This window comes from Takifugu flavidus, unplaced genomic scaffold, assembly GCF_003711565.1.
Source record: "Takifugu flavidus isolate HTHZ2018 unplaced genomic scaffold, ASM371156v2 ctg301, whole genome shotgun sequence".
In the NCBI taxonomy this organism is placed as follows: Eukaryota; Metazoa; Chordata; class Actinopteri; order Tetraodontiformes; family Tetraodontidae; genus Takifugu; species Takifugu flavidus.
Window position 1 is genome coordinate 3,569 of NW_026621940.1, and position 14,341 is coordinate 17,909.

A 14,341-nucleotide genomic window follows, 5' to 3' on the forward strand; every position below is an offset into this window, starting at 1 on the left:
GACTGTTGTCACGTGACCTGTCTCCGTCTGTGTCCGATGATGGAACCTGCCTGGAACATCTGGTGCACAGAAAAAGCAAAACAGCTCACAGAACTGGTCCAGTTTAGACCCCAAAATGACAATAAATAATGAAAATGTGTGACGCAGTAGAACAATGGACGAACTTTCTATTGGCCATTGACAGTTTCAGTCGTCATCAGAATTCATCAGAAATATGTAAACCAACAAACTACACACCGAACCGCAAAGTTTAGAGCTTAAAGGGAGCGACAGGTGAAGATTTAAAGCTCAACGCAGCTGAAGAAGTTCCAAAAAGGAGAAATATCATGTGGTGCTTTACCGCCACCCGGTGGACACGCGTGGAACTGCAGACAATAGTTAAACGCGCTCCGACACATTCTGACCTCTGCTGCTCCTCCTGGACTCCAGGGCTGCAGAAATATGCTGCTTTTACAACTCATTCATTCATTAACAGAGGAAAAAGGAAAGGTAAAAGTTTTCTGTTCAGACTGAGCAGGAAGACTGAAGACCGACAAGGTGAGTGGAAACGAAGAGCATTATTGAAAAGAATTGACAGTTGTGTTTGGAGATAAAATCAAGATTTGAAAACATTTTTGTTACTATTGAAGAGCTGCATAGAGCTGAAGAAATCTTGGCTTAAGAAAATTCAACAAGACTTCATATTTAGTTTTAGCACAAAACATCGTTATACATTATAAATGAAGAGGTCTTATTTAACTTTCTTATAGTCTGGCTTTAGTTATAGTTGAATAGTCTTTCTAAGTGAAGTTTAGTTTATTTTTCTGCTCTTTGCTACTGATCCTAAAAGAACTTTGAACTTTAAACCCTCCCAGAATGCTTTAATGGTAGTAATATATACGCCATAAAGCTGCTGATTAGGTTTTAAAAGTGAAAGTATTCTGTTCAGACGAAGCAGGAAGAGCGACAAGGTGAGTGTAAAGTGAGTATTATGCTGTTAACGTTGTTAGAGAGTCTTAACAGGTATTAACAACATTTTAAAACTTTTTTGTGACAGGTGAAAAGCTCTTAGAGTTATTAGAGCTGTTCAACAGTCCAGGTTACAGCTGGATATTTTGGTATTACCTGTCAAACAACATCTAATCGTGGGCAAGTTAGCATCTCTCAGCCGGACCAATATAAGACAATAAACTAAATAACTAAATCCACCCAGGATCACAGGACACCAACAGGATTTTGGTTCATGTTGCACGTTTTCTCACAGTGGTTTATTGTTCTATGTTGTGGAACCACTGTGAAAGAAATGCAGGAGTGGGTGTCATTTCTTTCATCTATTTTAAATAGAGCAGTGATCTTTGAGGACTTGGATCATAGAAATAATTGAAGAGGGGAACAAAGGAGGGAAGTTAAAAAGTCCTGACTAGTATGTTTATGTAGCACCAGATAATTTAGTGGCTGAGCTGAAGACAGTCCTTTCACCATGTTGGCCTGTGGAAAACCAGTGTTGTGGGCCCGATGGACCAGCGTCCCCGTCGTTGCCGGACCACCGTTGGCCACCAGTTGGGTTTTGGGATCAAAGTGGGGGCGTTTCCTGTATCCGGTTCTCCTCACGGATCCATGACTACAACATGTTGCTGCAAGTGCAGAGACGTTTGCTCTGGAAAGAACTTTAGAGCACATTCAGTGCTGCAGGATGAGGGGCTGGAAAAGGAGCCAGTTCTTTTCTCACTGCAGGGAACAGTTAAAAAAGCAGCTTAAACTCTGAAAACATGAAAATGATACAGAGACATCATTGATTTATTGATTCAGTTGTTATCCAGAATGGATTAGAAATGTTCCTGTTTGATAAAAATGCAGTGAATTGGGATTATTTAACTCCAACCTCTCCAGATTATTTACCTTCATCACAGTCTCATCACTATTTCTGATGTTTCCTCAGGATGGACGAGGACAGAGCAGAGTCCACAGTGCCCAGCTGGGTGTCCCTGAAGAGTGACCGGTCCAAACATGATATAATAAACTTCAGAAGTTCAGAGGAAATGTAAGAAAACTAAAGCGTGATGATGTGTTTGTGTGGCAGCTGTTAGTCACATTAACAGCAGCAGGTTGTGAGTTTATTATTGGAGATGTTTAACACTTAAACCTCAGACAGTCATATAGTTACAGACTTAATGTGAATATTGTTGATTAGAAACAAGAATCATGTTTAAAACTGAAAGATGAATTCAGACATAAATGCTGGAACAATATTGAGTCTTGATCAGGTTCTTTCATCCTATAAATCAAAGGACTAATAGAGATGTGTTTCATAGTGAGAGGGGGGAGCACATCCTATCAAACTGGGACCAGTCAGCTCCACCAGGAGAGTCCTCTTGTTCACAATCTGGAAGCAGATCTGGAGATGCTGAAATGAAGCCCAAACAAAGTAAAACTGTTCAATATGAGATTTAATTTGTGATGTCATGAATTTGTAGTTGTGTTGATGATTTATTTTAGATGGAAATCATTGGTTTACTTATGTTCAGGAAGTGATCTGCAGGAGGTGATAGAAGGTCATAAGATGAGTCTGAAGAGAAGATGTGAACATGTGACTGAAGGAACTCATGAAGCAGGAAGTGGAACCCTGCTGAACAAGATCTACACTGAGCTCTACATCACTGAGGGACAAAGTGAGGAGGTGGACACACAACATGAGGTGAGACAGCTTGAGAGAACCTCCAAGAAGAACATCCAGGACACTCCAATCAAGTGCCAGGACATCTTCAAAGTCTTATCTGAGCAACAGAGACACATCAGAGTGGTTCTGACCAACGGTGTCGCCGGCGTTGGAAAAACCTTCTCAGTGCAGAAGTTCAGTCTGGACTGGGCAGAAGGTTTGGAGAACCAAGACATCAGTCTGGTGCTTCCGCTCTCATGCAGGGAGCTGAACTTGATCAGAGATGAGCAGCACAGTCTTCTCTCACTGCTTCATGTTTTCCATCCAACATTACAGAAGATCAGAGCAGAAGATCTGACTGTCTGGAAACTTCTGTTCATCTTTGATGGCCTGGATGAAAGCAGATTTTCACTGGGTTTCAACAAGCATCAGCTCATCTCTGATGTCACACAAGTATCATCCGTTGGCGTGCTCCTGGTGAACCTCATCCAGGGGAACCTGCTTCCCTCAGCTCTCATCTGGATCACCTCCAGACCTGCAGCAGCCCATCAGATTCCTCCCTCGTGTGTTGACAGGATCACAGAAGTACGAGGCTTCACTGACTCCCAGAAGGAGGAGTACTTCAGGAGGAGGTTCAGTGATGAAGATCTGTCCAAGAGAATCATCTCACACATCAAGGCCTCCAGGAGCCTCCACATCATGTGTCTGATCCCAGTTTTCTGCTGGATCACTGCTATAGTTCTGGAGGACATGATGACCAGAGACCAGAGAGGAGAGCTGCCCAAAACCCTGACTGACCTCTACTCACACTTCCTGAGGGTTCAGATAAAGAGGAAGAAGCAGAAGTATGGAGGAAAGCAGAGACCAGAGGAACTGACTGAGGCTGACAAAGAACTCCTTCTGAAGTTGGGTCGGCTGGCGTTTGAACATCTGGAGAAAGGAAACATCATGTTCTACTCAGAAGACCTGGAGCGATGTGGACTGGACGTCTCCGAGGTGTCGGTGTACTCAGGAGTTTGTACAGAGATCTTCAAGAGAGAGAGTGTGATCTTCCAGAAATCAGTCTACTGCTTTGTTCATCTGAGCATTCAGGAGTTTCTGGCTGCCGTCTACATGTTCCACTGTTACTCCAGGAATGAAAAGATTATGGAATCTTTCCCAAATTATTCGAAAGCAATCCCCTTTTCCTGGTTTGTTGGGTTGTACACAAATTACGATCCAGTCACATCTCTTGATGACTTCCTCAGGAGAGCACTAATGAAATCTCTCAAAAGTGAAAATGGCCACCTGGACTTGTTTGTTCGCTTCCTTCATGGTCTCTCTCTGGAGTCCAATCAGAGGATCTTGGGTGGACTGTTGGATCAGAGGAGCAGCCACCCAAAAACCATCCAGAAGGTCCTCAACAACCTGAAGGAGGAGAACAGTGATGAATTCTCCCCAGACAGAAGCATCAACATCTTCCACTGTCTGATGGAGATGAAGGATCAGTCAGTCCATCAGGAGATCCAAGAGTTCCTGAAGTCAGGGGAGAAATCACAGAGGGACTGTCAGAGATCCACTGTTCAGCTCTGGCCTACCTGCTGCAGATGTCAGAGGAGGTTCTGGATGAGCTGAACCTGCAGCAGTACAACACCTCAGATGAGGGACGACGTCGCCTGATTCCAGCTGTGAGGAACTGCAGGAAGGCCGAGTAAGTAAAGATTTTTGGGGCCGGACATCGGCGTTTAAATCAAGCGAGTGGATCATGTCAGGTAGCAATACCCCCTCCAGTGGTCATTCCTTCAATTCTTTATCTCCATTGCAGCGTCCATAAATTAAAAACAACAACAATTCATCCAGAAATGTTCAACACTGGCTGGATATAAGTTCAAAGGTCAATCCAGACAAACCAACATAAAGCAGGAATAATAGGAGCCACAAGTTAACTGACTATCATGAAATTACTGTCATGTCATTAAATCACTTTTGTTTGTTTGTATACATCGTATTCTAACGACAGAAAAACACATTTTAACTAATGACACGTGACTATTTTGCTTCATTTGTTCAACGTAAAAACAGCCGGCCTCGTTGGTTTAAATGGGTGTTTTAGGTCTTTGTGGCGGTTCCGTTTGGAGCCTTTATGTGACCCACAAAGTTGTTTGAGCCTTTCCACACCCGTTAGGTGGCAACTTCATCACTAGCAACAAAAGGTGCAGTGAAAATGATTTGAAGGGAAACAGGCAGATATAACAGAAGCTGAGGGCAATCGATGCAACCAGAGACTCTGATGTCATCGATCGGATCGCTGAATTAAGACTTGACGCACCATCGTACAAATTGGATGAAATGCAAAATATCCAAAGAGCCGATAGACAGATAAAAAGATGCACGTTTCTTTAAACCATTTGCTACAATCATTTTAAATATTGAGTAATTATGAGCTGTTCTAAAATAAGACAAATGTTGAGAATAATTCAGTTGCATTTCAGATCTGATGGTCGTTCAAACTGTTGCTCTACGGTGTTGAATTTAGCTTTTCCAGGAAATGAGCTACATTTGTGTTGAGGTAGATTCTCAGATAAGTTGATGAGAAATCCCAAAGTTTGACTCACTATTTTTGTTTCATACACAACAGACTGTCTGGTGATGTTCTTTCAACGAGTCATTGGGAAGTTGTGGCCTCAGCAATGACGTCAAACCCTTCTCATCTACGGGAGCTGAGCTTAAGATGGAACCTAAACCTGGCAGATGCTGGAGTAAAGTTACTGTCTTCTGCAATGATGCATCCAAACTGCAGACTGGAGACGCTCAGGTCAGGAGGCCTCTGTTGGTCTTTTCTAAATTTCTTTACATTTTCTGCTTTTCTCTTCATTTTCAGATTTAGAAATGTGTTTTTATTTGCCCCATTTATTCCTTTTCCAGGCTGAGTGGCTGCAGTTTATCAGAGATCAGCTGTGGCTCTCTGGCCTCGGCGCTGAGGTCCAATCCCTCCCATCTGAGGGTTCTGGACCTGAGTCAGACCAGCTGAAGGATCCAGGAGTGAAGCTGCTCTGTGGTGCTCTCCAGGATCCTCTCTGTAAGCTGGAGACTCTCAGGTCAGTCAGAGATGATCCAGTACTTTCCCAGGTGTAACTAGTTAGACAATAACTGTTTCCATGTTTGATCTTTGTTATAAACGTAGTGTTACAGTTCTCAGAAAAAAGACCACACAGGACAGATTTGCAGTATTAAATTGGTTGTGGAAATCTGTCCCATGTGAGGATGGTCATCAATGACTAGAAAGGAAGTATCAGTTGTAGATTTGTCTTGTTTTATTTTAGGCTGGCCACAAAACCGCCCAAACATTCAGACCAATCAAAAATGGTTCTTCCTGTCTTTTAAAGATCAGAAGGAAAACTAGCAAACCCCAAAAAGAAAGCTGCTGCAGTGTGCCATGCCCCTTCTCTCCTGAGAAAAGCCATCCCAAAAAAGAGAAAAGCCCAAGTGTGAAGTGAGCACCCTGTTAAACCTTGGTACCGAAAGCCTGCAGTCATTCTCATCTGAGGTGGCTTCATTCCAGCCAGAAGCCCAAACCTGCCTCCCTCTTAAAGGGGCAGCAGGTCAGTCCAACCACAGAAACCTTCATGAAGATCTGAAGCTTTCAGCATCCACAATTGTTGCACCTCACTTCCATTGGAGTCCAAATCAGAAGTCAACAAGTTGATTCTACACCGATTCTACACAATGCAACCATTTTAAAAAGGTTTCCATCCATAAGTTTTCACACATTTTTAGATAAATCTGTTTGTTCATCGCCTCCTTCTTTTGTAATGGTCATTAAAGAAAATGACCTTATTTGAGTTTTTCTCCTCACAAATATGACTTTCTATGAACGATGCAATAAATGCAGCTTGCAATCTAAGACAATATGGAAGTATTTGTATATAATAGTAGTGGAAGTAGCTCATAAAATAATACATTTGCTCTTCTCATCGAATCTCTCTATGTTATTAAAGAAAAACCTGCTCTTAGTCAACAACATCTAAGACATCAACCAAAAATCCTAATTTTCTACAATCTAATATAAAACAGTAGAGAAGACTCTTTCTGCAGAGACACTGGTGGCAGGAATGCAGAAGTATCACCTGCTCAACTTGGAAGGTGGAGCAGAAACCACCAGCTGAGAAGGTCCTCAGCGAGAGGAAGTGGTGGAGAACCATGAAACTTGCTAAGCTCCACCTCAGCTCCAGAGATGGGCTGAGCTGGAGCTGTGGCACCAGGTATCGCCCAGAAGAGCCTCCAACAAACAAGCTCTTCTCTTGGGAGGAGAGGGCTTTGAATCTCAGCTCAGTGTGCTTGTCTCTAGTAGGTGGCAGCTGCACCTTTTCCTGAGCTCCTTGTTGATGCCCTGAGGGGAATTGATGCTCCTGCAATGTTTTCTGGCAGCATTGAGCTTGCAGTGGGGCAATCAAACACACTGTGGGGGGGCTCTCTTTCCTTCTCTCATCTGGAGAACAAGTGACACCAGCTGCCAATCATTGTTGGAGAAATGTGCAGTCAGGGGAACTATGCGTCCAGACTATAGCCACCCTTCCAGCATCCAGCAGTGTCTAAAACCTTTGATTTGGTTTCACCAGAGAGTGTAGGGATTGCAGGGTCGCTGCAGCATCGCCCACAAGCTATCAGGAGTGGGTCGCTTTGTCCCAACTCCTGACAAGAGTTGAGTGCTATTGAGAAATGTGGTCTCACAAACTTGGAAGGTATTTTGACCCACACACACTTTACATACGGTGTAGATCTTGTCTGACCGCCCTGAAAGAACCCAAAATAGGAACATACGGCAGATAAGCCGGTGCAGGACCAGAGGTTTGTTGCTTGTAAGCTGTGTTTTGCTCTGGTACATGTTGATTTTTATTTGTCTTCTCTCAAAATAATTGTTATTTTAGACTAAAGGACTGCAGTTTATCAGAGACCAGCTGTGATTCTGTGGCCTCAGCTCTGAAGTCCAACCGCTCCCATCTGAGGGTTCTGGACCTGAGCGACAACCCGTTGCAGGATTCAGGAGTGAAGCGGCTCTGTTCTGGACTGGAGAGTCCAAACTGTAAACTGGAGTGGCTCAGGTCAGTCTTCATTTTTCTACCTATATACCAGCTGCTAAGATGGTGAAGTGAGGCTGTTCTCAACACTGCTGTGATGCACCACATTAAAAAAATTCCTGGAATATCGTGAATTCAGGTCTGACCCAACTAAGAACTAACGTAGGTTTAGTACTGACGCAGATAACATGCAGACCTGCACCGTATAACCTTATCCTGCATTTTTCAGATTGATTAACTGCAGGTTATCAAAGATCAGCTGTGGCTCTCTGGCCTCGGCGCTGAGGTCCAATCCCTCCCATCTCAGAGAACTGGACCTGAGTCGGAACCGGCTGAAGGATTCAGGAGTGAAGCTGCTCTGTGGTTTTCTCCACTTTCCAAACTGCCGACTGGAAACTCTGAGGTAAACACCATTCTCAAAAATGTCCATTGTTCCATCCGAGGGTCCTCACACTTTCTGAGTGTGTGTGTTGTGCCCAGTTCCTTCAGGAGGGAGGGCCACACGGGGACCACTTATTCATGATAAACTGATTTAAGGACAATGAAAAAGCCCACAGATGGAACCAAAATTAGACAAAACTAGGTGAGGGTGCCTGGTAGACACCAGCCAACGAGGAGGGAGATGGTGAGGGAGACAGGAAGTCATCTAAGACAGGTTGGCTGTTTCTGAACCCCCCACCCCCCCCGTACCCTACATAGTGCAGTCAATAGTGTGGACGCCATTTTGCAATAGTGTCCGAATTGTTAGTGAGCATCGCTCTACCCTATGTAGTGCACTCAGTGTATCCCACAATGCACTGCGAAAAGTACAAGCGAGCACCCTAACTCGGAAAATGTATCCACCCTAGCCCCCAGCCGTAAGGCTGATGGATACATTTTTTTAACGTAATTTCTACTGTGCGGTTTGATATATGAAATTTTTGGAAATAAGAATTTTTTTCAGTAGGGGTCCAATATGATCATCTTAAAATAATTACAACATAAATGTGTAAAAACAAATCAATCAATCTTCACTGATCCCCCCCCCCCCCCCCCCCCCCCACACACACACACTTAAAATTGTTTCTTCAGAACCGTCTGTTCCTCACCAGGCGACAGAATCTCAGTAAAAGAATATTTACAAAGATAAAAAGTAGCTTTGATCCATTTTTTGATGAAAAATTGCTTTATTAAATGTTTCACTACAGCGGAATATGACTTGAGAATGTTCCATCCCGTCTTGGCTTGAAAATGTCAAGGGACACTAATTATTTTAGGTAATAAGTAATTATTATTGTATTATTATGACAATGATATTTCATTTTATTATATAAAGTTAATTATAGGGTAAAATATTGCATTTTCATAAAATGACCGCTGAATGTATTTCTGATGGGTTAAAATAATTAAATGGACCTGGCCACTTTCCCCCCCGGCGACCGGTTCGTAATTATTATGCGACACCACGACGTCACTTTACGTGCGCCGTAAATGACGCCGTTGTCTGAATACTAACTTTAAATTGAGTGCACTACGTAGTTCACTCAATCCATGTCCCCCATGTAGTGAGTAGTGAACAGGGAACGAGGGTGTGGAGTCGGAAACAGCCGTTGTGCCTTAAAGATGAGCCACAGGTGAGATGGATCTCCATGATGAGATGGGAGGGAAAGAGGTGAGAACCTGGGAAGATGAGGGCCAGAACAATATAGATTCTCCTCTGGAACAGTGCAAACCTGAGAGGCTGGAATTGTGGTAATTACATATTACTACCATTTTTAACCTGTAACTAAATTAAATATTTACAGATCATGTCTTTGATTAACCTTTCAGATGAATACTGGTTTCACTTATAACCTTATAAAAGTTTCCCTTCTGTATTTAGATTAAGGGGCTGCAGTTTATCAGAGATCAGCTGTGGCTCTCTGGCCTCGGCGCTGAGGTCCAATCCCTCCCATCTGAGTTTTCTGGACCTGAGACAGAACCATCTGCAGGGTTCAGGAGTGAAGCTGCTGTCTGATCTCGTAGAGAATCCACACTATGGGCTGGAGACATTGAGACGGTAGCTGGTTGAAGCCAGTCAACTCCCGCTCATCTGCTGCATCACTCACTGACCACTGGTGAAGAGCATCTGTGGAAACATCTGCCGTCTACTCCCTCCATAGATGAAAAATTCCGTTTTTAAAAAGGGCTGGTGGACTTTCAGGAGATCAGTCGATGGTCGACAAAGCAAAAGCAGCTCAGCTTCGCCTTGAAGTTAAATTAGTTCCTGGTATCACACAATGCATCTTTATAAAGTTCTAAATGGCTCCTCGGCCACTCTTAGAAGCATGGAAACATTCTCTTAATTGTCTCTTCAAATGTCTGTATTATACGTTACTATTTTACATCATGCCTTCAGAATCTTTAGGGTTTAGTATTTACTGTCTCTGTGACATGGAGCATTGGAATATTTCAGCTGCAGCCAGCAAAAACCATCAGAATGACGGCTATCGGTGGGACCGCAGCTCATTTGACTTTAGTCAGTCTGTTCAATGTTATAGGATTTATTGCAATCTAATAAAAACTATGAATAAATGTGGGAAATAGGAAATAAAAAGAAGCAAAATGACCAAATAAATCTCCCATGAATACTGTAAATTTAAAGATGTCATGAATGGAATATCAGCTTAAATTTAACCAAACATAAAGTGAAAAGGCCTCCTTTAAGTTTACTGCAAAAATAAACACAAAATCAAGAGCGACACGCGCCAAAAACGTCTCATTCTCTCTGTCTGTCTCCACTCATTCTTTTATATTCTCTTAAGATAATGGGGACGGGGTCGTGTGATAACAAAACAACCTAATTGGGGACTATATTTTTGTTGCAAGAACTTTGGCTCTTCAGAAGTTTCTATGTTGGCCTCCACAGATTGTGCATCCACTAGAAACTCAGTGTTTTTGAGGAACTACCAGGAGTGGCTGGAGTGGAGGCCAGCACCTCTGCCGCACCGCTGAGCAGTGGCAACGGCCCCGGTTCTGCTGATAAACGGCCCGGCTGCAGGCGGCCGTGCGCTGGTGCTCGCCGGGACTCCCACCGACGCGGCTCGGCCCTTTAGCCCAGGGTACAGCTCCGAATGCAGCTATTAGAGCTGTTATATTTAATGATGTGTTTCTTTGCTGCGGGAGCCTCCATATATGCAGATGTTCTTCGCTAGCTTAGCGACACGACCAATTTTGCCAAATCTGCCGGCGACGGGCGCTCGGCGTGTTTAACGAACGGCTCCTTTTGTTCAACAGGAACTTTTCGAAGGCGTAAAACACAAACAAGGCTGCTTCGCTTTCGTCAGTTTTCACGTTCCGATTCCTTTTTCTTTTTTTTCGGAAAACTGTGGAGAAAACGGACTCGTCCGGGTGGCTGGAGGAGAATCTGAGAGTGCTAATTAGACGCAGGCTGAGCCTCTTGTGTGCGATGCCTCCATTTTGAAAGGATCTGTAATATTCATGTTGTTAGCATTCGGGCTACAACTCCCCGACGTGCACGCGTGGCGTTCCTGTCGCAGTCGGGCTCTTTTTCCCGGCGCTGCGAAGCGGAGCAGGTAGCATGAAGGTGTCGGAGGCAGGACGTGCACGCTGCTTTGATCTCCTTTGATCCTCCGCACATGTGCATTCCCCACCTGTAAAGGCCAATTGATGAATCGACTTTATCTTCTTTCCAATGAGCCAAACTCGGGCCGTAAAGAGCACTTTGCAAGCTTTTATTGGAGGATAGTATCTGGAAGCGCTCGTGCATAAATCATGTCGCTGTAACCTGCGTCCTTCAGCACAAAGCTCTGCATTTTAATGCCCAGAGCCCAGCGGCACAAAGCTGCGGCTGGGCGCCAGTCAGCTCGCTGCAGGGCTCACCTGCCAGCGGCGTCACAGCAGCCATTCATTACACCCGGGCAGGCGGCGGGGACAAGAGCAGGCGACAGTCTGAAAGAGCCCCCCCGCCCCCCCCACCCGCATGTTTAAGGTGAGACCGCCGTGGACGCCAAAGGTGGCGCGGGCCCGCTCAGCTATTGGCGGCTGCAGAATCGGATGGCAGAGTACGGCCACTAGACCCCCCCCCCCCCCCCCACACACACTTGGCTGGAGAGGGAGAGATGATTGGAGATGGGCCCACACCACACACAACACACACACACGCTCGTTTAATCCTTTCACGAGCCACATCACCGTCAGGAGCTAGCGTAGCACAGGGCAGCACTGGACGCTAGCATCCTGCAGGCGAATTCTCTGCTAACAATTCCAACCAGGAAGCGTCTGATTTAAAAAAGCAGGCAAACTTTATCGTCTTGCAGCAGGGGGACAAGTCCCACGTGCACGCTGGCGCAGCCTGAGAGTTGGACCCCCCCCCCGTTCTGAGGAGCGAGTGGTTCACAGCTTGAACAGAAGTTGCAGAGCATTTTATTCTTCCGTGTGTAACACAAGAGATCATTTTTTTGTTATTTGGACCATTATCATGTCCTGCTGACGAGTCCTTTCCTGCAGATTAAGGTCACGTTTCCACTGTCAGGTGACAGCTTCTGCTCCCTGAAGCAGGAGCTAGCGCAGCGCCCAAAAAGGCGTTCCTGCCTGTAAAACCCTCCATAAATCCAACCAGGAGGAGATAAGCCTCACACCCCGTCACCGACACCCAACAAGCGGGCTTCTTCTGAGCTAATTTAGTGGTTTCAGCAGACGTTCTGCGAGGAACACATTAAACATGCATCTTTGGTGGCTTCAGTGCCGCTGCGCTCAGCTGTGAAATGAACCACTGTTGAAGAAGAGATTGTGACCGGGACTTTGACCACACCTGTGGTTCCGCAACGGAGAAATCAGATTATTAAAATGGTTTCTTTCTTCTGACGATCCGGGGTGGAGGGGGGGGCCGTCCCAAATTCAGCTATTAAAATTCAGCACGAGTCCTCGTCTTCTGAACGGGCCCTTGGCGTGCAGCAGGACCCGATGCTGGAGCGTAGGACGCCATCTGTGAGAGCTTCGGGCGACTCCAACAGGTCGGGTTCTTCAGTTCTATGAAGCGTGCTTTTATTTTGGAGGAAGGTCTCAGCTGAGGAGGCTCAAGGGTTCCCATCCCTGGACCTGCTGGAGGGACAGTCTGGAAGACCTGGATGATCTCCTGGAGCAGGTGGAGGGGAGGTGGTCAGGGCCGCCCTGTGACCCGGCCCATCATGGGCCTGACCGAGGAGCCTGGATCATATGAGGAAACCCACCAGGACACCAATGAGAGGAGAACGAAGGTGGTTCCTGCTGTGGTGATCAGAGAACACGTGCGGCGATGTTCCTCCCGCGGAGCCACAGGTGCAGAAAAAGGCCGCCGCTCCCGGAACGCCGGCGCAGACAAATGAACTGTCGTGTACTCGTGTTAATTAATTAATTATCAAAAGGGCAGGAGCACAATCAGCCTGTCTCAGTAGGACAATGCTCCTGGCCAGGAGCGTCCTGCTGCTCCAAAGGTCACGCCGCCCCGCGCTCCGCGGCTCCGCTCTGAAATGAAAATATTCCCACGCGATGAGACAATTAATGTGACCGCTGCTAATGAGGTGGCACATGTTCTTCCGGAAGCCTGGCCTCCGTTTTTTTGGATTCTGTGTTGACGTTTGCTTTGACCTGTGGCTCTAAACGCTTGTTTGTTCGGTTGGAGCGCCACCATAAACAATCGGCGCCTTCAGGGGTTTAAGGGGTCGGAAAAATCAAAGGAAGGTTGGTTTAGGATGTGGTGCTAACATGCTAATGTCCCGGCGGAGGGTCTCAAGTTAGCGCCTGGATCAGAGGGCCACTGAAACGTTCACGTCTCCTGTGACTGGCCCTCGCCGTATTTATAATCCACGCTTGTCTCCACGGAGACCAGAGCTTCCTTCACTGCTGGATTTTAGAAAAAAAAGTGTTTTCATATCTTCTTCTTCTGCTCCCTGATTGGCCGCATTCGTCTGTGACGTCATCCTGGTGTTTAAAAGCGTCTGAAAACCCATTTAGAGTTGGAAACCTGCCGGAGATCCTCTGAGGGATTCGCCAATGAGCTGCGAAGTGTAATGGCGAGTGGAAAAAAAGAAAAGAAGCCCGCCCGACGCGTTGACGACAGAAGCTGCTCCAGGTTGTCGTTGCCTGTTGCTCAAAATGCTCTAAAAGGGCGAAATGGTGGCAAAAATGAGCTGCGAAACATTCCCCGGAGGGTCCACGAGGAGGCGGAGAGGGAGAGGAAAGCAACATGGATTGGAAACTGAGCAATTTGCAGAAAAGAAGGAAACTTCAGGCGTGGCGGAGCAGCTCTGGGTTCCCCAGCGCTCCAAAGACCGGCCCGTTAATTGGTGGCAGACAATTAACTGGTCTCTGTGTGTGTGTGTGTGTGCGTGTGTGTGTCAGGCCGGTGATGAACCGGTCCAGACTCCGGGGGCGACCCGGCTAACGTCAAAGATCAGCTGCGGCCCCCTGCGAGCGGGAAGAGGCGAGGAGGTCGGAGCTAATGGGTGGATGGAATCATGGTTTCCCAATTAAAGCTGCCGGCTGAGGGATGTTGAGTCGGCATTAAAGGTCATTTGATACTGAAATAGAAGCGAGTGAGGGGAGGAAAAAACGACCAACAAGGTCCAAATCCATGATCCCGGCGCCGGATTTAACCTGGCGGCGTCCCGCTGAAGCGCCCGTGATGCTA

General features: G+C 46.0%; 1 protein-coding gene across 12 annotated transcripts in view; it reads left to right on the plus strand.

The window, feature by feature from the left end:
- Positions 1–509: 509 nt before the first annotated feature.
- LOC130520198 (ribonuclease inhibitor-like) overlaps positions 510–14,341 on the plus strand; it is a 50,743-nt gene continuing 36,911 nt past the window's right edge. For 5 of the 12 annotated variants that reach the window (XM_057023869.1, XM_057023873.1, XM_057023871.1 and 2 more), the window contains exons 1-5: positions 749–961; positions 1,919–2,020; positions 2,292–2,404; positions 2,505–4,325; positions 5,253–5,429. In XM_057023869.1, the coding sequence (XP_056879849.1) occupies positions 1,920–2,020; positions 2,292–2,404; positions 2,505–4,249 (1,959 nt within the window). In that variant the 5' untranslated portion in view covers positions 749–961; position 1,919 and the 3' untranslated portion in view covers positions 4,250–4,325; positions 5,253–5,429. Of the gene's footprint in view, positions 538–746; positions 962–1,918; positions 2,021–2,291; positions 2,405–2,504; positions 4,326–5,252; positions 5,430–5,539; positions 5,713–7,542; positions 7,717–7,921; positions 8,096–14,341 lie in introns of those variants that run through there. The other 7 variants (XM_057023884.1, XM_057023886.1, XM_057023885.1 and 4 more) reach the window with 4 other exon arrangements.